Here is a 26302-nt window from a genome sequence, read left to right as displayed (position 1 = left end):
CAAAGTCAAGTGTCCGTAATTTATTTTCTTTAGTTTTAGAATTTCCAGCATTAAGCTTTATTTTGGAATGTTTTTTTTTTCCTTGTGCTTTTGTAAAGCCGTCTGTAGTCTCTGCCAGTTCGGCTGTGTTGTGGGTCACAGTGCCTTCTGTGTTTTGTATGTACTTTTGCGCCATGCTGTAAGTTTCATGTCAACTTTCTCATTCAATATTGTGTGTGCTTTTGTTTCCTAAAACATGTGTAGGTTGTTAAGCTACTTTGGGTATGCTTTGTCAAATATAAATAAACAAAATTCTTTAGAATCCCGTTAAGTTGAATATTTATCACGGTAGAGAGTGAGAAGAGCAAATCTGTTTCACGTTAATGGTATTTTGCTGTATAATCATCTGATGGACAAGGAGGCTCATTGTACTACATGAACTACATGAACATGAATTCAGGGCATTAGTTGTCAGTGGATAAGCCAAAACAGTGTATGTCAGATTTTAACATGGGATCCCAGCATCATTATTTTTGTGCTCATATGGGATGTCCAAGGCCCAAGAGGTGCACACTAGCCTCTAAGCTGTCCAGCCTGGGTTTGAATCCCGACCCAGCTATAAACTGCCATCTCGGTGTTTCACAAGCAGAGCGAGGCATCAATGTGCCGTGCCGTTCCTCGGATGGACGTTAAACTGGGCGTCCCGTCCGCCGGAATTAGTTGGTGGAAGTTAAAGATCCCACGGTGTCCTTCATGAAGAGTTGGTGAGCCATTGCTGGCATTCTAAACAAATTACCAATTTCTGCCCTAACACTAAAATCAAATCACTCACGATACTCTTTGCCAAGAAACTGCTTCGGCAGCACCAACGCTCTGTAACAGAGTATTGCACATCAGAATCAGAATGGGATGCAAAACAGGACAAATCAACAATCACGTTTGGTACCCACTGATCCACTAACCATCATTTGCTAACTTCCACCATTTCTCTGGCAATGAAATAAGGGAAATGTGGCCGAAGATCTGTTGTGTTGATAAATGACAAGCAGATAATTGATCAGGTTTGTATCGGTTTGTGTGCACAGCAGATGCTATTGAGTCAAGTGAGAGTGCTAGCAAAGAAGTTGAAAAGAGTTCACAGGTGGGTGATCCATGGAAATCTTTTAAAGAATGTCAATGTTGATGCAATTGGGTAGGAATGGGGTGACAATTAAATTTAAATTTCAGAGGTTATGATGTCAGGAACCAGAGTTAGTGTTAATGTGAGGCTGATGACACGCCAGGGATTCTTGTGGGAGAAGGATGCTGCAATTTTATCCCACTTCGAGGCATTTGTTTTTGTTTGCCTTCACTGTCGTACTGTGAACTTTTGCAGCAAAAAGCACCAAATATGCGTCACCAGGGCAACTTCCGATTCAAAATGCACGCGCAATGAATTGCCCTTTACAAACGAAGAAACATTGAAAGAAAATGTGCCCGGAACCAATCAGAGTGCATCTAATGAAGCATGTGATCGGCCTTGTGCGTTTCCTTCTGAATATCTACGATGGCTGCTTGGAGTGCATCTCTGGTGAGTTGTGTTTTTTTTTTTATATATATATATATTTGTTTAGCACAATTATGTATCTGTTCGTACATGTGCAGGGGAATTTATTTTTCGCTTTCTTGGAATTCCTACTTTCCTCGTCATGCCCGCTGTCCCGCTTGTAAAAGCCCATCCTTCCCAATGGCTTTTCACAAGTACCGTGCAAGATTTATGTACTTCCCTGCTTTCCTTCATCCCAACTCTCCCTCTGATCCTTTCCAAAAGCATTTCACAGACCCCATGTTTTCCTTCCCTGCTTCAACCCACCACCTGACATTCCTTTGGAACCTTCTGAGCGGCACTTCACAAACCCCATGTATTATTTATTTCATTGCTTTCCCCACAGACGTTCCCTCTGATCCTTTGCAATAGTGTTTCACAAACGCCATGTAACTTTACTTCACAAATTTACTTCTCTGACATGCTTCCTGCCCCTGTCTTTCCCAACTATCCGATTCAACAGTGCATTTTCCTGCCCCGCTTTCCCGCAGATTTCTCCCCCTACCCATTTCTCAAATTAACAACCCACTTTCCCCACTTTATAGTCTTGCTTTGTAGCTTTTTCGTTATCTTACGAAGCACAGATATAATTGAAAATGTATGTTTGTGAAGTTTGATATTTCGCATGCTCTATATTTTAACCCCTTTTTCAGAAAACCTGTTGTGGGATCATGCGCGGTGATTGTATAAAACAAGATAATCATGCCAAAGTCTTGCAGCGGTTTAGTAACGAGCTAAATTCACATCATCCCGGCCCTATGTTTGAATTTTAGTTGTACATGCCAAATTTACAGAAGGTTAAATGCTAAAAATGAACTTTGTGTGATAGCGAGGAGAAAAATGAACATTTTCTTTTCATTGCTCTTACAGAAGATTCCGACAGAGCATGCTGGAAATAATTGAGGACCACATTCCAGCAGCAGAAGATGAAGAAGAAGGTGCAGGAATTGAAGATGTCAGTCGCTGGAACAAATAACACGTGCATTTCAAAATGGCAGAATTATAACAAATTGTAATTTATTTTGGATACAACAACACATTGCAGCAATTATGCAAATGTATCTTCTGCAATGTAATATATCAGCCAGTCATCTCCCGGGTCATTGCTGGAACTTTCTCCATAAGCAGAGTATTTTGAAGATGACGAGGCAATGAGCAGTACTAATGAAAGAGGTGACAATCGGAGCCGTGTGGGGAGGATGTTGGAGAAGGGGAAGGGAGTCACACATGGAAGTGACATAATTATTTATGCTGTAATAACACTGGCAATAAATGAGATTTATAATTTTGTAACAGGTGTTAATTGTCCGAATTTATGTGCATATGTGGAAGCCTCGTGTTTGAGCACGAGAAATTGCTAAGTAAAGATGAAATTAATTAATCACATCAGGTTTTAGCCAAGAAGCAGTTTTCCTTATTTTGTAAGTTGTATCGGATAGTACATATTTGATGACTGACTTGTGTTTTGGTCCCTCTGGTTGTAATGACCTCCTCTGTTCCCTATGGATATGTTTTTGTGTATTTTAATAAAAGAAACTTTTCATTTTGAGATGTAACTTGTTTAAGAGAAAGTTCAGACTGTTTAGCAGTCATCCACGGCTCATGGGAGAGCTTGGACATATATCCTACGTGAGATAAGGATATAAGAAAACATAACTGCAATTTGTTTTTGACAAAGACACAAGGAGATGACGGACAAATTGTCGGTCTTCATGAGATTTTGAACTTGGGATCATGAGCTGTGTTGTCCGATGGGAATGCCAAATATGCTAGCCTAAACTTTAACATCAAATAATACGTCGTAGTTTGAATACGCGCAAAGCGCTTGTTGGAAGTGAAAATGTCATTCTGAATATCAGGCAGTGCTTGTCAGGATTGTGGCCAATTTTGGAAAAAGAACAAAGGGAATAGAATTGTGGATTGAGCTAGAGTATGAAACATACACGTCAAAACACGAGTGTGGTTCAAACTAGCAAATGCATTTTGGGAACATGCTATGCAACTATTAACGATAAATACTATTAAAAATTAGAACAACACTCGGTAGAGCGCATACCTCCGCCAGGCTGAACAGGTTACGTTTTGTATCCCACTGATAGGGATCTGGATTCAAACCTGAACCAAAATGTCATCGGCTTGTTATTGTCGCCTAACCAACTCGTCCACAACGTTTTGTTATAACTTGTCCACAACTTTTTGAAGTACCATGCTATACGGTATACCGTTTTTTTGCCTTGTCTCTCAATGGTGAAGAATGACTTTAAAAATCTCTGATGTGGATCCGGATTCGAATCTTCACCAAAATTGTATAAATTCTTCCCCGGCACATACCCAACCTGTCCACGTTTCGTCCGAATCTGTCAACTTTTTGAGATATCGTGCGATACTCCTTTTAAAATCCCTGGTGTTGGGCTAGCGGCTAGGGTGCCGGCTTAGGATCCAAGGATCCTGGGTTCGAATCCCGGTCGATCGCTGAATTAACGCCAGGGGGGTTGACTCAGCCTGTCATCCTTCCGAGGTCGGCTAATTGAGTACCAGTTCACTGGTAATTCCCTGTTTGTCGTTAAAGGCGGCAAAAAGGGTTGGCGTCAGGAAGGGCATCCGGCCGTAAAACATTGCTTCAAATAGGGGACCGAAAAACAACAACAACCACTGTTCCCGAAAAAGGCCAACCCCCGCTTTGCGGGGAAAAATGGCCTCTAAAGGTGTTTTTTTTTTTTTTTTTAACTCCTTTTAAAATGTCGGGGTCTAAACTGAATGTACTGGAATTAACTATAGACACTATGTTCACTCGCAAGTTGCTCGTGCCCGTACGGGATTCTAAACAGGGGAGGAAGGAAGGTGGCAAAATGCAAATGGCGTCTTCTCTCATCGAGCCGGCAAGCTGGAAGCATCCATTCATATTTATTGCCACAGCTGATGCAATTTGAATGCTCTAATGGTGGCAAGGTGCTCCATTTGAAACGGTTTGTTCGATATATGTAGTTTTCTATATCTAGGGTCCATATAAAAATAAAATTGTATTGGTGTCAAAGCCAGTAGCCAATTGCAAGTTAATAGTAGGACTCTTGTGATTGGAATGACGCCAAACAACAAATTGTGCTTTCATTGGCCAAGTGCAGCTGGTTAAAGGTGACGTCAAATAATTCCGATACACTATAACGTGTTTGAGGAGAAACTGTAAACCCCAGGGGTATATCTTCAGCCTGCGGCGCTACAGGCAATTTAATGCAGTACATCATAATAAAATAGCAACAAATTGCAGCAACTTTTTTGGGGCCAAAATCCCTGGTGTCATCAGCCTAAGGAAAGTAGAACTGTCATCCTTCACTGAACCCTCTCTATTGCCTAATTTATTTGTTGGGGAGATAATATAATGGAGCACAGCATTCCAGATGTGGCCTTATCATAACAGATATAAGGCTAAATCCACTTAATTTTAAATGAATTATTCTCCTCTTCTTCTGAATATATTTATTTTCATTATTTATTGTACCTCAACGTTGAGTTGACTACTCAAGTGACTTCAACCTTTCCTTCGTCTTTTTCTAGATAATGCAAAAAATCTTCAAGACCCATCCTTATCACTTGTTCTATTTTCCAATTCTCATTACCTTACACTCACCTACATTGGATTCCTTTGTTGCTTTTTAGCCCATTCTGAACTATCCAACCCTTGATGTGAAAACCCTCTCTTCTTATGTTCTCTTTTCTATGACGCCCTTGTCTCCCTAGTGAAGCCATTCTTTTCCCCATGACTCATACGCTATCCCCCCAAACACGCCCACACTCTATCTTACACTTTGCAGATGCAATACTTCATGAGATGACCTTAATGACTTGGCTTTAACATTTGTGCTTTCTGCAACATATTTTTATGCTGGAAGAAGCAATATAAAGCAGAACAGATCTAAGATGCAATAAAGAGACTTCATTGGGTCATCAAGAACAGCACAACTTGACAAGCATTGGCATTAATTGGCTGTTCGTAACTGCAACATGTAAAAAGTTATTTGTTCATTGCTGGAGACCTTGTCTGTCCCCAGACTGTTTAAAGCCACTTTTACCCCTCATGCTTTCCACTGTTAAAGCCTAATTAATTCTCCCAATAAATGGGGTTTGGGTTCTAAAAAACCCATTCCAAGAAAAACAAATTGTTTTTAATAATTGCAGACATAGTTGCATCTTCCTAAGCAAAAGGATAGCAAGGCTTAGTAGGCCATTTTCGTTTCAAAAGGACAAATCTCCTTTTACAAATACGTAGAAGAGATCTTGCTCTTGTCCCTCTGCTTGTCCATCTCTCTACAACTTGTCTCTCTCTTTATCTGCCCCTCGTCTGTCTCTTGAGATGCTATCTATTTTTCGCTGGCCTCTCATATCTTGCCTTCACTCTTCTCTTCAGATATCGGGGGCTGTACCTCCAAGTGATGATCTTGAAACGACTGCCCCAGCTTGCACTTCCATGTCTGTTACTACTGCGTCCCAGTCCACACCCATCACCTCTCAGCCGAGCCTCGTCTTTTCCTTTCCTGCCAACAACCTGACCGACTCATCTGTTGCTTCCTGTCCAACGAGCTCAGGGCTCGAAACATCTACGTCAGGCATGGCAGGGCCTGGTACACTTCTTCTTGGAACTGAAGGTTTGGCAGGATTAACAACCTTGCAGCCCCTGGGAGGGGCACTAGGTGGTGGAGGAATAGTCCTTTTGCCTGTACAAACACTATCAGGTGAGATTCCTTGAGGATGCCTTCCCACTTCTAATATACATTCATATTCAAATGCTTTGTAAATCCAAATGTACGGTATACAGAATAGTCTCATTTTAACAAATAATTATGTTCCATAGACTAATCATTGTACCAAACATGTTACACTTGAGCTCCCCATCCTCTCACAACAAACAGTGGGTGCCTCCAAAGCATTCAGAGCAAGCAAGTAAAACATATTACCATGTTATTTTAATATTTCACATTAATCTAAGGCTCATGCAATCATAGTGATGCTTATACATAAATAACATGGAGGGGGGTTAGTACAAACAGCAGATACCACGTACTTTTGCATGAATTACAAGGACATGAGTGAACAATGGACAAGAAATGAAATTTTAACCTGGGTTTCTCACATCATAAGCCAAGGATTCAGATGGTAACAATAATGCCAACCCGACAGGCTTACTCTTTAGAAATATCACTTTTTTTTTTGTATACAAGATCGAGGCTCGTGTAAGAACTAATATTGATCACAAAAAGACAAACTGACTCATAAAATATAAGATAACGGGAGCGGGAGACAAGATGGGGAGAGAGAGGGAAGCACACAAGTACAACATTTGAGAGCAGGGACATCGGGAGATCTGTGGGAGGGAGAGGGCTTGGGGGGGAGAAGGCATGGGAAGGGGGGGGGGATTCGGGGGGGGGGGTGGGAGAGGTAAAAAAAAACAAACATGGACACTGCTAGGACTTCCAGGAGAGAAGTCGGTATTTCAAAAAGTGGATTTGGGGTGAATTAACGGGGGTATAAAAGATCAAGGTTTTGGATGGGGGAAGATAAGAGATGGTGGTGAACAGCTGTTTTAAAGACCTGGAGGGAGGAGTGGGATTGAAGAGAGTGAGGGACTTTGTTCCAGAGGCGGGAGAAAAGAGGAATGAAAGTGTCAAGGTGAACAGAGAGTCTTGATTTCAGCAGTTTAACCATAAGAGGGTTGCTGGCAGATCTTGTGCGACCTACAGGAATATTTGGAGGACAGAGCACAGACAGAGCTGGGGGAGCAAGACCGGAGAGGAGTCGGTAGAAGACGGAAAGACCACCAACCTGCCTGCGGTGAGTGAGTGAAAGGCCCTGGGAGTCACCTTCAGCGCGGGAGATTCCAATGATTCTGAAAGCTTTGTTTTCAACAGCGTGAAGCCGAGCTACGTGTGAGGCAGGAGCACCGGCCCAGAGGGGGGAACAGTATTCCATTGAGATGGGCCACACGGAACTATTCAGGGCCACACATTGACTACGACCAGAGAGGAAGTCCGCAAGCCAAGCGTGGAGATTTCCATGGATACCATAGGAGGAGAGTTTGATGAGCAGAGCTGGGTGCCAGACCGTATCGATGGCACGAGATATGTCAAGGGAGACAGCTCTGATTTCCTGTTTGGCATTGAGGACCTCCATCCATTGTTGAGACAGAAGCAGCATGTTCAGAGTAGAATGACCTTGTCTGAATCCATTAACTTAACTTGACTAACTTAACACTTAACTAACTAGTCAAAACGATGTTTGAACTTAATTTATTTAAAATGACTCAACGGATTTCTTTTAATAAAAATAATTTTGAATTTCACTTTATTATGTCCAGTTCAAATTCATCAAATCGGTATTGTCCACTGAAAGTGCTCTTTTTATAATATTTATTGTGACGAATATTCTTCTTTGTCTTCTTTTGTATGCAACCCACAGCTGTGGATAGCATCATTTGCTGGGGTAGGGGAAGTGGAGAGGGCGTGGGATGGTTCCGGAGATAACTCACTTGCTCTTGCTGAAGGACACCGTGGGATCTTTAATGTACACCGACTAATGCTGGCAGACGGGATATCCGTTTAACGTCCATCCGAGGGATGGCACACATTGTTGAATCGCCCTGCCTATAAAACACCGGGATGACAGTTTAGAGCTGGATCGGGATTAAAATCCAGACTAGACTGATAGTTCACTGAAATGGTGACCGTTGAAACCTTGTCTCACACTAGCAATAAGGGACTTTCAAAGTGAAATATGAATGCTAATGAGGCCTTTCACACGCATGCACTGTCTGTGCATTTTCAGTGAGGCAGTGGAAAACACACACACACACACCACACCACACCACACACACACACACTGGGGGATGAGTGGTGGAGGAGAGGGATGTTCGCACTGAGACCGCTGGTGGAGAGGAGGATGGAGGTATGAGGTGAAATGGCGATGGGATTTATGGACCTGGAGAAGGCCCAACGTGCTGTTCCGAGAGAGATGGTGATGTGGGTCAGGCAGCAGATCTCGGACATCTCCTGATTCTTTCCCATTCTGTTAGTCACACACCCAACCTGTCCATTCATGATTACAGCACAAACAGATGAAGAAAGGATAAATGATAATGGACAGGAGGAAGGGGTACCTTCTTAGGTACTAAGGAGAGGAAGTGGAGGAGGAAGATAAGGAACAACATTACCTGGAAGAGGAGCTGGCTAATAAGACAGAGGTGAGAATGACACCAACTGAAAAAAGACCACAACTAATTTGACTACATACAGTTGTGGCCAAAAATATTGCCAACCTTGCACTTGTTTCAAATAACTCACAATTTTCTCGAAAAATAAGTTGAAATTGACAAAAGTATTTGGTCTCCACAATTCTTTATTTCACTGTTAATATTACAGAACCTTTGTTTTTGATTCAGAACTTGATATATCCTTTTAAATCAGAATATAAAAAGAAATGGCATTGACAATATTATTGACACCCGAGACGTAATATTTGGTAGCACGGCCTTTGGACAAAATAACTGCAGTCAAGCGCTTCCTATAGCCATGAATGAGCTTCCTACACCTCTCTACTGGCAGTTTGGCCCACTCTTCTTGTGCAAACTGCTCCAGTTCTCCCAGATTTGAAGGATGCCTTCTCCCAACTGCTGATTTCAGATTTCCCCACAGGTGTTCAATGGGATTTATATCTGGACTCATTTCTGGCCACTTCAGAGCAGTCCAGCGTTTTGTCTTGAACCATTCCTGGGTGATTTTTAAAGCGCGTTTGGGGTCATTGTCCTGCTACAAGACCCATGACCTTCGATGGAGACCCAGCTTTCTGACACTGGGTTGAACATTGCGCTCCAAAATGCCTTGGTAATCTCCTGATTTCATGATGCAATGCACACATTCAAGGCACCCATTGCCACAGGCAGCACAGCAACCCAAAAACATCACCCAACGTCCTCCATGTTTAACTGTAGGGAAGGTGTTCTTTTCTTTGAAGGCTTCATTTTGTTTTCTGTAAACATAGAGATGATGTGCTTTACCACAAAGCTCTAATTTGGTCTCATCTGTCCACAGGACATTCAGGTGCGTTTTGGCAAATTCCAGTCGGGCTTTCTTCTGTCTCTCTCAGCAGTAGGGTCCTCCTGAGTCTTCTTCCATAGAACCCCCTTTCATGGATTTGGTGACGGATGGTGTGAGTTGAAACTGTCGCACGTTGTGTCTGAAGGGCAGCTTGAATCTGTTTGGCAGTTGATCGAGGTGCTTTCTCCACCATTCAAACAATCCTTCGCTGCAATCTTCAATCAAGTCTTCTCTTGTGGCCACCCACGTCCAGGGAGGTTGGCTACAGTGCCATGGGCCTTAAACTTCCTGATAACATTGCGTACGGTGGACACAGGAACATCAATGTCTCTGAAGATTGACTTGTAACCTTGAGATTGTCCATGCTTGGCTACAATCTTGTGTCTGACCTCCACAGACAATTCTCTGGTTTTCTTTCTTTTCTCCATGCTCGTTGCGGTACAGACAATGACATAAAACAGCAGAATGAGTCCTTTTCTCTATTCAAACTGGTTTAATGAGTGATTTTTATATTGCAGGCACCTGCAACTCACCACAGGTGAGTTCAATTCCAAAGTAAAGGAGAATCATCTTCTAAAAGGTGCTAATAATATTGTCGGGCCCATTTTAGGATTCCTGTGTGGAATAAGCTAAGATTTCGTGATGCTTTCACCTTTGTTTTGTTCCACTGCAAACCAAAGAAATACATATGTGGATACCAAAATATATTTTTATTTCAACAATTTTCTGGAAGAAATGGTGCATTATTTGAAAAAAGTGCAAGGGTGCCAATATTTTTGGCCATGACTGTAATAAACACAAAAACACAAATCAGTAGAACAAACAAATATATATTTTAAATATTACCAAAATTAGCTGCCCTGAAATAAATAAAAGAGTGATTTTTTAAGCAGCACTACTCATTCAGGCAAAAGTAACAACGAAACACCACAAGAACAGAACAGGTCGCACAAATAAAAACGAAGCGCCACCACAGAAGCAAAGACTTGTGAGATGGAGGGAGATGCTCAAATCGGAGACAGGACAGATTCAGCAATTCCAAAGAGGAAATCAAGGCCCAAAACGAAAGAGGAGAATCCAGAAAATAAAATACAAATGTAAAATTGAAGACTTTGAAATTGAGAAATTGAAAGACATAGACTTAATGGTTGCTGAAAAAAACTAAAAATAGAAATGATAGCAAGGAAAAATGACAAGGCTAACATGAGGAGAAAACAAGGCCAGTTGTTTGAAAACAACCCAAAAATATTATGCTGTGAACTAAGGAAACAGAAGCAGAATGCATCATCCCCTCCTGAAAAAGATGAACTGGAACGATTCTGGAAAGGAATTTATGAAGATCGAAAAGCACACAATAAGGAGGCAGAATGGATCCGAAACCTGGAGGAGAAAAAGCGACAAACATCTTGAGGAAATGCCCCCAGTAATAACTGATGCAGAAAAGATAAGACAACAACTTGCAAAGATGGCAAATAAATAACCTGGAGCCCATTCCTCATGGTTCAAGCTTTTTTTTAATTAAAAAAAAGGAAAACAAATTCAAGGATTTTAACAATCCTGGGATGTGCACCTTGACCCTGCTGTGGAACTGTAATTTCTGTGCAGTGGGTAGACCTGGGTCTTTCACAGGCTTTACCCACTGCAGACTGCATGTTGATCCGGAAGTACCTTTTTACCTATCAAAAAATCTTATGTTCCGGCTGCCTAAATTGTCACAAATTATGTAATGGATACCTAAATAGGGTGGATGTGTGGCAGGTAACCCTCTATTGGTCAAAACCCTTGCAGCAATTGCCGGTGTGAGACAAGGGTACACAGTTACTTTGTCATTGAGGAGGTACCATTTGATGTTTATGTCATATGGTATAGCTAACCAGCCCAACTCATGAAGTCTAGTGAGCCAGGAACACTTCCATGGATTGATTCCCAAGATGTGGGCTGGCACTTGCTAAAAATTGTTGGCTCGTTCAGACCGCAGGTGGCAGCTGACACTGCTTGTGTGCAGTGGGCAGGCCTGCAGTACTTTCATAGGCTCCGCTCACTTCACCAAGCCCAAGATGTCAAACTCGACGAGATTCAAAATAATCGTTTTACACTAAGAAGGCAATTCCCAGAGAGATATCCTGTAAAACATATATTTACAGACGTGGCATTCAAGCAATAATATAGAAGCATAATGAGACCGGAGAAGTTAAAGATTGGAAGGCCAAAGCAACTCATCAAAACAGATGAGCAATATTTGAAGATAAGTTTCTTGAGAAAAGAAAAGAATCAAGTGCTGAACAATGAACATACAAAATAACTGAAACAGACATCAGATGTTCAAGTGGACTCATCTATTGGTAGAAAGTCTCTTCCCAAAAGTGGTCTCCATGGGTGAGTTTCTGTCAAAAAGCCCTTTCTGTATAATGTTAACAAAGCCATGAGACTGAAATATGTCCAAAAACATTATAGTTGGGATGCTAATCAGTGGGGAAAGGCACTTTGAAGTGACGAGTCAAAGTTTGAAATTTTTGGAACAAAAATAAGGCATTACATCAGTATGAGGGTTGATGAGAAGTATGAGGTACTGTATGTGTCTACAGCATACTGTGAAGCATGGTGGAGGCTTTGTTCAGGTGTGGAGATATATATATATATATATATATACTAGCTTGGCTCGGCTCGCTACGCTCGCCTCACCAAGCGTCGATACAATTGAAGTTGGAAAAAAAAATTTCCCCAAAAAATTCCCCCCCCCCAAAAAAAAAAATTTGGGAATTTTTTCAAAAACAATACCCTTAGGACATACCGACGGGAGAGATATGTGCATTCCAGAAGTTTGGTACGATTTCACAAAAGTTTGAGAAAGTAGTTCAGTGACAACACAGGACAGGACAGACGCTGCACAAATATATATATATATCTGGTGTTGCATTGATTATTTGGTGAGAATTGAAGGAACAATGAATGTTCTCAAGTACAAGCAGATCCTAATCCACCATGGTATCCCGTCAGGAAGGAGGTTAATTGGTGAAAACTTTGTTTTCCAGCACGACGATGACCCCAAACACACTGGAATTGTCTTTTTAAACATATTTACAAAGAAAACCCGAGGCAGGAACTCTACAACAATTAGAATGCCCCCTTCATAGTCCTGACCGCAACAGTCCCTATCTGTCTGGGATTATTTGGAAAGATAAACAACCAAAATCAAAAGACAAACTATGGGAAACATTGCAGAATGCATGGAACAACCTCCTAAAGGAATTTCTCTAGAAATTACAGGAAGGCATTCCAAAAAACGATATCTGCTGTGGATATCGGTGGTCATACCAAATATCGAAATTTCATGGATTAATATTACAAAATACATTTCATTTTTGTCTCTTTAATAAAGCATCATTACTAGAACCGCACTCGGTAGAGCGCATACCTCCACCAGGCTGAGCAGTTCATGGTTTGTATCCCACTGATAGGCTGGATCTGGATTCTGACCTGAACCAAAATCTAATCGGCTTGTTCTTGTCACCTAACCAACTCATTCACCTAGTTTTGTCATAATCTGTCCACAACTTTTTGAAAAGTCATGCTATATATAGTTTTTGGCCTTATTTCTCAATTGTGAAGATTCACTTAAGAAGTTCTAGAATATGGATCCGGATCTTCACCAAAATCTAATCAATTAGTCCTTGTCACACACACAACCTGTCCACCAAATTTCGTCCGAATTCGTCCCTAACCTTTTGAGATATCGTGCTGTACAGTATATATATATTTAACCACATCCATCAATGGTGAAGAATCACTCAGGAAATTACAAAAAATTCGCGTATCCAGATTTACATCTGGATCTTTACCAAAATCTAATCAATTCGGCCTATTCACACAGCCAAGCTATCCACCAGATTTCGTCCGAATATTTTGAGATATCCTGCTCCACAGACAGACAACACAGGGGTGAAAACATAGCTTCTGTCAGAGGCAGAGGTAATAACACTTTTTATTTGTCAAAATATGCCAATGTGACAAAATAATTATTTTCAAGGTGGTCTTAGACTTTTGCAAAGCCTGGTGTTGGCTTAGCGGTTAGGGTGCAGGCTTGGGATCCTAGGATCCTGAGTTCGAATCCCGGTCAATCGCTGAATTAACACCAGGGGGGTTGACTCGGCCTGTCATCCTTCCGAGGTCGGCAAATTGAGTACCAGCTTGCTGGGATGAATGATCCTGGTGTGTACCCCGGTTTAGAATAGGTACACCGTATCCCTGCGCATCGTAAGAGCGTGACCAAGGGTTGGCGTCAGGAAGGGCATCCGGCCATAAAATATTGCTTCAAACAGAGAACCATGATTGTCATGGGGCCCGCAAGGCCAACCCCCGCTCTAGCGGGGAAAATGGCCTTAAAACGATCATTCATTCATTCTTAGACTTTTGCACAGTATGTATACTTCATGATGTATTTTTTTCAGTCGGACACAATAGCACAGAGGTAGCACACTAGCTATAGCCTCTGAGATGTCACGGCTGGGTTTGATTCTCGACTACATTATAAACTGTCGGATTGTTGCTTCACAGGCAGGGCATTGCATCACAAAGTTTGTCGTCCCTTAGATGGACATTATGCTAGAGACCCATATAGCATTGACTGCTGGTAAATGTTAATTATATTTCATTGCCTTTCAACGAAGAGTAAGAAAATATCACCGGCACCCTGGCCATCCCTGGATTTGCCATCGCTTGCATGAAGGACTCTCTCAACTCACATTGGAGTATTGTCATACTCACTACATTTTGAAAGTGTGAGTTGGTGAGGGAGTTAAGGCAGGAATTTGTAATTTGTTCAGGTTGCCTGAGGTATCTCTTCGACTCTTCACGAAAGACAACATAAAATCTTTAACATCCACAAACTAATGTTAGCAGATGGGATATCCAGTTTAACATCGAAAAAGGAACACCCTGCCTGCGAAGCACCAATCGATCGTTTATAGTCTGGTTGAGAATCAAACCCAGGTTAGACAGCTCAAAGGTAGGTGCGTGACCCTGCACCATCCTGTCAGACCATTTGTACATCAAGAGAAAGTATGTTCTCTAGCAATTGTTATTTTAATTCTCAAAGGAAGTTTTTTTTTTTGTTTTTTTTTGAGAATTTTTGTCATGAGCTAATTTTTTTTGATTTTTTGATGTACAGAGTCAAAGCTCGTGGAACAGCTATAACACAGAACAGATGAGGACGCAACATAACAAAAGGAACAGTTGTAAGAGAAAGGGGAAACGGCACAGCAGGGCTCAGGGACAAAATAAATGGAGACGGACAACAAGAGATGTGCTGGTAAGAGGTAGGGGAGAACAAAAGGGGTGAATAAGATGGATACAGGAGCAGAATTTTGGGGGAGGGGAGGGGTGGTTCAAAGGGTCCAAAAAAGTTCATTGTTTTGGATGGAGGATGATCTGTGATTGTGGTGAACAGCTCTCTTGAACATCGGGAGGGAAGAATGAGATTGAAGGGAGTGTAGAATTTGGTTTAACAGGCAGAAAAAAAGAAGAACAAATGATTGGAGGTGAGCAGTGATGCTGGATTTTGGGAGTTTCACCAGAAAGGGGTTGCTGGTAGACCACATGCACCCTACAAACACCTGGAGGGTGGAGCACAGAGAGGGCAGAGGGTGTAAGACCAGAAATGAGGTGGAGGAAGACAGAGAGGCCACCGACCTGTCTGCAATGGCAAAGTGATTGGTCCATAGACTCGGCTTCATCGCGAGAGATTCCAATTAATCTTGAAGGCCTTGGTTTCCATGACATCAAGCTGAGCAAGCTATGAGGCAGGCGAGAAAGCCTAGTGGGGAGAGCAGCAGTATTCCATCAAGCTGGCTACGATTGCCTTGGTTTCCATATCTGGAGAGCCTTGGTTTCCATACCTTTGGCTACGGCTTCCCCTTCGCTCCCACCTTTTGTTCATATGTGTGTTGTACCGTCCACCAAACAGCGATGACTCCATCTACATCTCACTGTCTGATAATATGGACCAACTTCTATCTACCCATCCCAACTCTCTCTTCCTCATATGTGGTGATTTCAATTGTCACCATGCCAGTTGGCTGGGTGTGGGTACCTCTCTCACCAGCCATGGCTCTTCAGCAAAGGACTTCTGCGACTCACTGGGACTGACACAATCTGTCAATTTCCCGACCCGGATCTCAGTCAACGGAGCATCTTCTCTTCTGGATTTGGTTATGACAAACTTCCCTGAAAATGTCTGCTGCTCTTCTTCTGCTCCAATCGGCTCATCTGATCATGTGCTTGTCAAAGTGGACATCTCTCTGACCATTCTCAGAGAGCCTCCTCAGCGTCGACGAGTCTGGCATTTCACTCAGGCCAACTGGCACGGTCTTCAAGCAGCCATCAATCATCTGGACTGGTCTCCCATCTCTACCGCCTCTGACATCAACTCATCCTGGAAATTCTTTCAAAGTAAATTGCTCTCTCTCATGCACAGATTTATCCCATCTCGTCTTCAGTTGTCATACCCTTCCTCCCGTCCATGGTACACGGAATCTTGTGGTGAGGCTGTTGCCCTGAAACAACTTGCCTTCGTCTCCTGGAAAGCAAATCCAATGGAAGGAAATCTCATTTCCTTTCACAAAGCCCGAAACAAGTGTGTGTCCACCCTCAGGAGAGCCAGGAAACAATATCTCACCGTTCTCAAGACCAAACTCTCTTATCTGTCTCCCTCTTCCAAATCCTGGTGGCGTCTGATCAAATCTGTTTCTGGTGTTTGTTCCCCCTCCATCCCCTCCCTCACCTCAAACGGCTTAACGGCTGACTCCGCACGTGAAAAAGCTGAATGCCTCAACTCTGTGTTTGCCTCTAAATCTTGTGTCCCAAACCCATCCCTCTCTGTACCCACCGTACCCAGTCGTACCCAGCTGCTCCTGGACTCTGTGTCCTTTCCTCCTGACAAGGTGGAAAAGTTTCTGTCAACCCTCGACTCTGATTCTGCAACTGGTCCTGACGGCATCAGCCCACGGGTCCTAAAATCATGTTCTTCTGCTCTTTCACTCCCTCTTTCTGTTCTCTTCACCCTCTCTTTTGCTCAAGGTCATCTGCCATCTGCTTGGAAATCAGCCAACATCACCGCTTTGCACAAAAAAGGTGCAAAAACAGATCCCAGCAACTACAGACCAATCAGCCTTCTCCCAATTATCAGCAAAGTCATGGAATCCATCATTGCTTCAGATATTAAATCTTTCCTCTTCTCCAATGGCTTGATCTCTGATCATCAATTTGGTTTCAGACCTGGTCACTCTACTCTGGACATGCTGCTTCTGCTTTCTCAACAATGGATGGAGGTCCTCAACGCCAAACAGGAAATTAGAGCTGTCTCCCTTGACATTTCACGTGCCTTCGATACGGTCTGGCACCCTGCTCTGCTCACCAAACTCTCCTCCTTTGGTATCCATGGAAATCTCCACGCATGGCTGGTGGACTTCCTCTCTGGTCGTAATCAACGTGTGGCCCTGAATGGGTTTCTCTCATCTCCTCTTCCTGTTCAGGCTGGAGTTCCCCAAGGTAGTGTTCTGGGCCCTGTGCTTTTTCTGGTCTTCATCAATGATCTCTCTGACTCTCTTGAAAATCCTCTCTATCTCTTTGCTGACGACTCTACTCTCTGTCGCTCCATTCCTCATCCCTCAGATCGGCAGTCTGCAGCCTCCTCACTCTCTGCAGACCTGGACAAAATCACAGACTGGTCAAACAAGTGGAACATGTCTTTCAATCCTGACAAATCTCACACTCTTACAATGTCTCTCCAAAAGGACCGACTGGACAACCCTCCCATCTACTTTCTCAACAATCCTCTCCAAGAAGTTCTGTCGCTCAAGCTTTTGGGTCTCACTATCTGCCATGATCTTTCTTGGGAAAACCACATTTCCAAGCTGGCCTCCAAAGCCAGTCGCCGACTGGGCATCCTCCGTCGTGCGAAGTCCTTCCTTGGCACACCTGAGCTCCTCACCACATACAAGGCTTTCATCCGCAGCTCAATGGAATACTGTTCCCCCCTCTGGGCTGGTGCTCCTGCCTCACACCTTGCTCGGCTTCACGCTGTTGAGGCCAAAGCTTTCAGAATCATTGGAATCTCCTGCGATGTAGTCAACTCCGAAGGCCTTTCACTCACTCACCGCAGGCAGGTTGGTGGTCTTTCTGTCTTCTACCGACTCCTCTCCGGCCTTGCTCCCCCAGCTCTCTCTGTGCTCTGTCCCCCCAATATTCCTTCAGGTCGCACAACATCTGCCTGCAACCCTCTTATGGTTAAACTGCCAAAGTCTAGGCTCTCTGCTCACCTTCACTCTTTCATTCCCCTTTTCTCCCGCCTCTGGAACAAACTCCCCCACTCCCTTCAATTCCACTCCTCCCTCCAGGTCTTTAAAACAGCTGTTCACCACCATCTCTTATCTTCCCCCATCGAAAACCTTGATCTTTTCTACCCCCGGTAATTCACCCCAGAGTCCTTGCAGTGTTCATATGTTTTATTCCTCTCCCACCTCCCCCCAAGTCCTCCCGATGTCCCTGCTCTCAAATGTTGTGTTTGTGTCCTTCCCCCTCTTCCCCCTCTCTTTTGTGTCCTTCCCCCTCTCTCCCCATCTTGTCTGCCGCTCCCCTTGTTTTTTGTGTTTTGTGTGTCGGTTTGTCTTTTTGTGTGATTATTGTTAGCTCTTTCACGAGCCTCGATCTTGTATACAAAAAAAAAGAAGAAAAAAAAAAAAAAAGCTGTGGACGAAGGTCTTGTAGGTGGATAGGAGTTCAGGTGTGCCAAGGAAGTGTTTTTGCATGACAGAAGATGCCCAGTCGGCGACTGGATTTGGAGGCCAACTTTGAAATGTGGTTTGCCCAAGAAGGATCATGGCTGAGAGTGAGACCCAGGAGTTTGAATAACTGAACTTACTTGAGAGGGTTGTTAAGAAAGTACTGGAGAGTTGAATGTTTGGATTCAGCTGTAATTATATAATTACCTTGTATAGAATTGAACTTACAACCTCTGGATTTTAAGTCAATGTCCATACCACTGCCCTCACTATTCAAATACTATTCATTGAGGAAAAAAAAGAATTAAAGTACACTTGATTTCCCTCATGCTCTGCTTTAGTTGCATATGGCAAAGTAAAAGGTACCATTTTGGCAAAGGACAAATTAGAATGTCCTCTATAGTAATTAATATTGTCGTTACAGTGGCTCTGTGATGATAATGCTATCTACACTGGTATATTTGAGGTTATGGGTTCGAAGGTTTTAAGTATAGCTGAAACCTACATTTGGACTGTCCATAGAAAGATCCACCTTGCTAATTAATGATCTTCAAGGAGAGGGTAATCTGCCCACCCATCATCATCGCATCTACATTTCGTGCAGGTCCACACTTTTTGGTTGATTTTGAAAGGCCTTGGGGTGGGTACTGTTGCTAATAAAATGCAGCTTTGCCCCCCCCTCCCCCCCAAGTCACTCAAACAAAATTATACAAAAATATACAAATTGTTTTTTGTCTGTCTGATGATATTTGACCGCGATACATTCGGTCGTTAGTTATCCAATCTCAACCAAACTTGACAGGGAGACTAAGGTTCACATGACGGAGGTTGTGGCAGTTTAACTGCCCTCCCCTCCCCCGCCCAAGGGTGTTTTCCCCGCAAAGCGGGTTGCGTGTTGAGGTGTATATTTGTGTTAAGATAGCTTTATCGTGGTGTTGTTCCAAGGCCACTTCTAACAACAAAAGTAACAACACCAAATATAATTGCATACTATGAATGTTATTACAAAACAATATTAATACTAGTAATGCCCCGTCTTCCCAAGGGGCTTCTCCTCCTTGAACAAACGCCGTCTTAACGTGTATCAACACCTTATCGTACCGTTTTGGTGGGAGCACCCCTACTACCAGAAGTAAAAATATTATAAACCACAAACACATTTGATTACCTTTTGAAACAGTCGCTCCTGCTGTTTAACACTAAACTGAAAGGAAGAAAACCCAGAGTGTGTTACGTTACTAAGCAGCTAGCTAGTGCTTGGCAAGCCAGCTGTTCCTTATCAATGGTTTTGAATGGAGTGCTTGCTCGAACGCTTAAACTACTTGGTGAGTTCTCTAAAAATAACTTGGTAAATAAACACATCAGCGATGCGGCCTCGATGCGCAACCCTAGATCTACTGTAATCTATATACCCCAGAGAGGAATGACCCTTCCTGCCGCTCCCGTAGAGAATGGTTGAACGGGTAAAAATAAGTGTTTTTGTTTTCCCACTTCCCACCACAACAAAAACTACTACTACTTCTTTAACGGCCCCAATTATTCCCATCTTCTTGTGGTGCAAACTGGGGGAAAGCTTTTGACCGGTCTTTCCCTCCTCTTTCTTTCCTTTTGAAATATTAATTTGTAATTAAATGTAATGCAAAATATTAACCTTTTATGCATTTTATATATAAAGGAACTTTGAAGTAAGATCCTATTTATTGGACCTTACTTGCTTGGACTCTACCTTCCAATCCATCATTGTTTAATTCACGATTGAAACTGAAAAATAAAAGCTGCTGCACTATTTCCCAACAGCCCCAGCTACCACTGGCCAAATGCTGCAAGTTCTACCCTGCAAAGCAGCCCCCATTAACAATCCAACCCTACTCGGCTCTAACATTCCCCTACAGGTAAGACCTTCCCCAGTGGGGTTTTAAATGTGTGTGTGTGTGTGTGTGTGTGTGTGTGTGTGTATGTGCGTGCGCATGTGTACATGCGCTAGTGCATACACACCTGTAGTTAGAGTGAGTGCATGTTTGAGGGTCGGGGCTGTGTTGTACTGCCTACGAGAGAAATAACCCGGGCTTGTAAAAATCACTTAATGTCTCACTGACCGTTTTAGTCCACATGTGAGTCTCATTGCAAGCCCACAATCCTGAACAGGTCATTACTCCTTGGCAAGGTGTGGATATTTTCTGCCTTGAGCAGCCATGGGAACCAAACCACATCAGCTAGAGCAATGCAAATAAGTTTTACCAACCCAACCACCAAGCTTTACATTGGTAGAAGGAAGAGGCATTGTCTATACTCTATAACAAATGGCAGTGTGTGTGTGTGTGTGTGTGCTCACATCTCCTCCAAAACCATGAAACCTAGTGACCCCAAACTTTGCATGCATACTTCTTGAACTGCAAGGGAGTGCATGAATGAAAACTGGGTGTTGGGTGTGTTTAAACACCCTTCTTGAAGAGGATTAACGGGAGCTCATAACAGAAAACAAAACAAAATTAGCCTTACCAAAATGGCTCCATCTTGGTCAGCCCACTGTCACATCGCTCGCTGGGTTCTTAAGCCACCATGTTGTTTCAGCCTATTGAAACGTACCTTGGCTTGGAAACACTATTGACTCTCATGGACTAATTAAAGCAAATAATCGAAATCTGGATTCGGATCCCTTACACTTAATAAGTATCGAGATCTGGAGTGAAATCTGAAAAATTTAACACATTAGCAATTCTTATATCTAACTCATATAAATGAACAGGATTATAAATAACCAATCAATATATGTGGGAAATTTACACGCCCAGACATGGAATCGAACCAAGGTCCTCTGGTGAACCACACCAGTGCTCTGCCATCTGAGCTATCTGGGCGACCCTGGCCAAGCATGCACTTTTTCCAAATATATAATTGCCACTTTCTTTTCGCCATTGCTTCCAATGCACTCGCTGCCAACCATAGGAGCAACAACGGTCTGCTCATGAGAGGGTCTTCCCCATTCTATTGATTTCTTATAACGAGATGTTCATCCTTTACTCTGTTCTGCAAGGCTGTCCTTCCTCCTTCTCCATATTGCCTGCAAATCATTTATCTCAACTTTTTCTACTGTTCCAACAATTATATTGATTGAAGAAAAGATTGAGGAATGTGCCCACATGTGTAACTGTATTGAATGCAACAAAAAGTTCCTTATCAATCGTTTATTTGGAGTGCTTGCTTGAGTGCTTAAGTGACTTGGCGAGCGCTCTTCGGGCTTCTTTTGCAAGCCATAGCGATATAGTAGACAGCGCTCCCTTTTTTATTACACAAGATTGCATTGATTCACATTTTTGTGTGATCTACTTCCAAAATATACTTATTTTTAAAAACGTTGAATCAAACATCATGTTTGGAAATCCACCATTTTAAATTTAGCTTTGCAAGTGAAATTTCGACAATTTGTTTACTCGCAGTGGTTTGCACATTTCGCTGATTTTCTGCTTGATTTTCATTTTTGTAGAAGACTATTTAAACGTAAATCTTTGTGGTTGCTGTTTTTGTATTTGGTGTACTTTATCAGTGATGTCTGCCCGGTAAAGTTAGTAGACACCCAGAGAACAAATTAACACTTTTTAGCAGTCGGAACTACTGCTACGCTCAATTCTGCAGCTTCAATCTTGAAATTTGGCTCAGGTTAACAGTCTCCGGGCATCATAAAATATCATTCTCTTTGCTAAGCCTTGTCTCTTTAATTTACCACACCTTTTCTACCCCCACTCTGTCTGTCCCCTCCTAATAAAGTACCACACCCTCCTCCCACACACCTCTCTCACTCCCACCCCTTCCCTGACGGGGTTTATAGAGACATGTAGTGAGGCGTCGCTCTCCCCCCATTCCTCGCTCTCCCCATCCCCATTCCTCGCTCCGCCCACCCCTTTCCTCACTTTACACCCCTCCCCCACCTTCCTCGCTTTACACCCCCCACCTTCCTCGCTTTACACCCCCCACCTTCCTCACTCTCTCTCCTTCCTCGCTCTCTCTCCTTCCTCGCTAACCCACCTCCTCCTCACAACCCCCCTCCTTCCCTTTCTCCTCCCCCACCCCTCCTCTCTCTCTCCCTCCCCATCCCCACTCTCCCTCCCCTTTCCCCCGCCTCACTCTCCCCTCCCTCTGCTCCCTCCTTTCTCTCTCTCCCCCTCCACCCTTTCTCCCCTCTCTCTCCCCCCCTCCACCCTCCCTCTCCCAACTGCCCCCTTCCCTTCCTTCCAACTTCGCTCCCCTCCCTCACCCCCTGCACCCTTCCCCCTCCCCTACCTTCCCCTTCCATCTTCCCCTCCTTCACCCCTTCCATTCTAACTCCCCCTTCCCCTCTTAATATTCCCATCATGAAGGGACGCTGCATTGCCTGGCAATGCCAGGCACCTTTGCTAGTATTTAATAAACAAGAAAAACGAGAACCATACAGTAGTTTGATCAAAAAAAAACTATTTTCCTTTGGGAGTTAGGCTAATAAGTCACCCAATATATTCCAAGCACACATCTTCATAGACTAGTAGACCAAGTGCATATCACATAACAAATAACGTGCACAGCACATATGCAGTACAGATGTGATAACAACAACAACAACATGCATTTTAAAAGGCCATTTTCCCTGCTAGAGCGGGTGTTAGCCTTGCGGTCCCCATGACAATGTTCTCCATTTTGCCCTATTTTCTGCATCTCTCCTTGTTAACCCCCTTGCCCGCATTTCTTCTTCCACCATCTTTAGCCAAGTCTTTCTCGGTCTTCCCCGTCTTCTACTTCCTTCTACATTCATTTCCATCACTCTTCTCAACCAGTCACTTTCATCCTTCCTCAACACATGACCAAACCATCTCAACCTGTTCCTCTTCACAGCATCAATCACAGGCTCTATTCCCATCATCTTTCGCAATTCATCATTTGTCTTCCTCTCTCTCAACGATACTCCGCACATCCGTCGAACCATTCGCATTTCCACCCCTTCCAACCTTCGTTGCTGCTCTACGTTCATGACCCATGTCTCGCTCCCATAAATCATAACACTTCTCACACATGCAGCATACACCTTTCCCTTCAGCTTCAATGACACTCCCCTCCACATCAGCACGCCACTCAATTCCCGAAACTTCTTCCATGCACATCTCACTCTAGCAACCGTTGCCGAGTCTGATCCACCTTCTCCATTCAGCATGTCTCATCAGAGACATCTCATCACAGATGTGATGTAAAAAGTTTTTCACAGTACAGGTAGCCAAGCATACACACCATGTACGTCTAGCACAGCACGCTGCACGTATTAAGAATGAAAGTTACATATGTGCTATTTATCTTGAATTTACTGTTTTGATTTCGCCTGTCCAAATCTCATTGCTTCTCTCCATCTATAGATTTTTCACAGAGCTACTAGATAAACTACCACACTTGTCCCAATTATAACGTATTTTCCCCAAGTGGATAGACCACAGCATACTGCAGGTGTTTGCTCACGTTATACTGCAGGTGTTTGTTCACGTTTTTCTGAGATGACACACACAGGCCAAGATGCAGTAGTCTCGGCAGTTGAGGAGAAAAATCTTCTTTTTTTTTAACCAATTACATTAAGTGAAGTATAACTACTGAAAACAGTGCATACACTTGTGTGAATAAAATAATGTTTAATAGATTGTTTTCCACTTTCATTCACGATATTAATATTCCACCATCATCTCGAAATATGATTTTCTTTTAAAACAAAAGTCGGATTTTTCAAACAAATGACAATCATAAACACAACTTCAAAATTGTTTTCTTTATCCGATCCGATGTAGCATAATCTGAGTTGCAGAACGTTAGTTCTGCGGAAGCAGTTTCTAGGCCAGGGTCATGCTGGGTGGTTTGCCATCGCTAGCTCGCCTACTCTTCGTGAAGGACACCGTGGGATCTTTAACGCCCACAAACTGTCGGTATACGGGACGCCAGTTTAACGTCTATCCGAGGGACGTCTATTGATGAATCAACCTTTTTTGAAAATGGAAGCAAATTTCATGATTGTGCACGTGTGTAGTAATGCATTGCAGAGTAGAGTATTGTTAAGCAAACATGTAATCCACAAACTGGTAGTGACATCAAAAGTTCATTTTATGAGGGGTCCAAGAAACATAGGAAAGTTGAGATGATGAGGAGAGCGAGTGGGTTTGGTGGTGGTGCATTCATATCTCATGACTAATGTAAAAACAATTTTGTGTGATTCATAATTTTTGTATATTCATTCATAACTTATGTCACTCCAAAAATGCGAAATTATCAATGAACATCACCCCCCCCCCCCCTCCTTTAAGTTATCAATCACCTCAGATTGCACCCTACTCCCTTCCTTCCTTTTGTGGTCACCTGAAGATCATTGGTGGAACATTTCCCGGACAGACGACCACGTTGGGCAGCCCTCAAGTGTTGCCAGCTTTTGTAGTGCAGTCCATAGAAGGACAATTGGTGAGATACATCCATCTCGTTCATCATGTAATCTGTTTACAATTAAGCTGGTCTGTTGTGTTTGCTATCCTCTGCTTTTTTTATCGTTCAATGTAGCAGCAACAACAACAACAACAACAACAGCAGCAGCAGCAGCAGCAATTGGGTGTCATATCTATGGTGGCACCATCATCAACTGTGGCTAACACTTTGACCCCAGCCTCACCTATTACCTCTGCTTCAGCTACTCATATATTGGCAGCCAGTCAGGGTCAGGTGTTGGCCACACTGCTGGGTGCATCAGGAGTTGGAAGCTTGTTGCATATTGGGAGTGGCACTCCTGCTCCTACACTCAACCAGATTACCCCGCCAAGTGTCGGAGGTCAGGCACAGGTTCCTGGTTCATCTATAGCAGCCAGTGGTCCAACAGGACCAACATTGACCAATTTAGTTATTGGGAACCAATTGTTGGGGACATTTGGGCTGGGCGGTCAGACACTGGGAGTTACTGGCACTAGCGGACTTGGGGGTCAACCTTGCTCGGTGCTGCCATCTGGGTGCCGCGTGTTGGGTCCCGGCGGGCAGGTCTTCCAGGTGCTGAATACAGGGTCATTGGGCGGGACGTCACTTTGTGCCAAACCTGTGCAGCAAACTGGACTGTCCAGTAACACCAAGGGCATTCCTGTAATAGGACAGAAATTAACATTTGGCTTGGACAGCCCACCGCCCACTGGTCAATTCCACAAAGTCATGCAGGTGGGAAAGTATGTATATATTTGTTTGTATTTTTTGCTTATTGTGCTAAGGACCACCTGCTGGGTTTAAGACCTCTCAATGAGCATGAATGTTTTCAACAGGAGAGAGATGCAACAGAGAAATGTAATGGCAGTCCCAAAGTGCTGAAGACTTGCAAAGCATCAAGCCCGCCATCTTGTGGTGAGTTCACAAAATGCATTCGGAACTTTGTATCATGTCGGCCTTCAGCTTCAGCTCATATTCTTTTGATACCCACCAAATGCACAGGCCGGCAAAGCACAATTATGCACATCTAATTCCAAACTTTATTACCAGCAGGAGCAAAAATTACGACAAAAAAGTGGAGGAGAATTGTGATCACTGATCAATGCTGTGATACGAGAGGGGATTTTAGAAAAGTCATATTCACCTTCGAAGGAGCATTGCTAAATCTGTTAATGGCTGATCACCATTTGCTCTTAGATGTAAAGAACAGCATGGGAACTATAGACTTACAGGAGATCCGAGAGTTTGCTAAGGCCTTCAAACTCCGCCGGCTGTCCTTGAGTCTGACACAGACACAGGTTGGACACGCACTGAGTGTGTCTGAGGGGCCTGCCTACAGTCAGTCTGCTATTTGCAGGTATGCAGTTGCTTACCTTGTTGAGCTCTCATTGAAGAAAATGTGTTCCACCGTATTCAGTTTGCAC

At 43.3% G+C, this 26302-nt stretch overlaps 1 protein-coding gene and 1 non-coding gene across 2 annotated transcripts in view; one reads left to right on the top strand and one right to left on the bottom strand.

Annotated features, from left to right (window-relative positions):
• LOC137434906 (uncharacterized) overlaps positions 1-26302 on the top strand; it is a 137943-nt gene that overhangs the window by 110258 nt on the left and 1383 nt on the right. Inside the window, exons 4-10 of the mRNA XM_068128162.2 lie at positions 1065-1120; positions 5967-6291; positions 20220-20314; positions 24786-24878; positions 24975-25613; positions 25715-25793; positions 26076-26235. Coding sequence (XP_067984263.2) covers positions 1065-1120; positions 5967-6291; positions 20220-20314; positions 24786-24878; positions 24975-25613; positions 25715-25793; positions 26076-26235 — 1447 coding nt within the window. The remainder of the gene's footprint in view (positions 1-1064; positions 1121-5966; positions 6292-20219; positions 20315-24785; positions 24879-24974; positions 25614-25714; positions 25794-26075; positions 26236-26302) is intronic.
• TRNAT-GGU (transfer RNA threonine (anticodon GGU)) lies at positions 21208-21280 on the bottom strand. Its single transcript has one exon. It is a non-coding gene; the product is annotated as a tRNA-Thr (tRNA).

The sequence above is a fragment of the Myxine glutinosa genome, chromosome 1, assembly GCF_964187855.1.
Source record: "Myxine glutinosa chromosome 1, kmMyxGlut1.1, whole genome shotgun sequence".
NCBI lineage: Eukaryota > Metazoa > Chordata > Myxini > Myxiniformes > Myxinidae > Myxine > Myxine glutinosa.
This window is presented reverse-complemented; position numbering and strand designations above follow the sequence as displayed.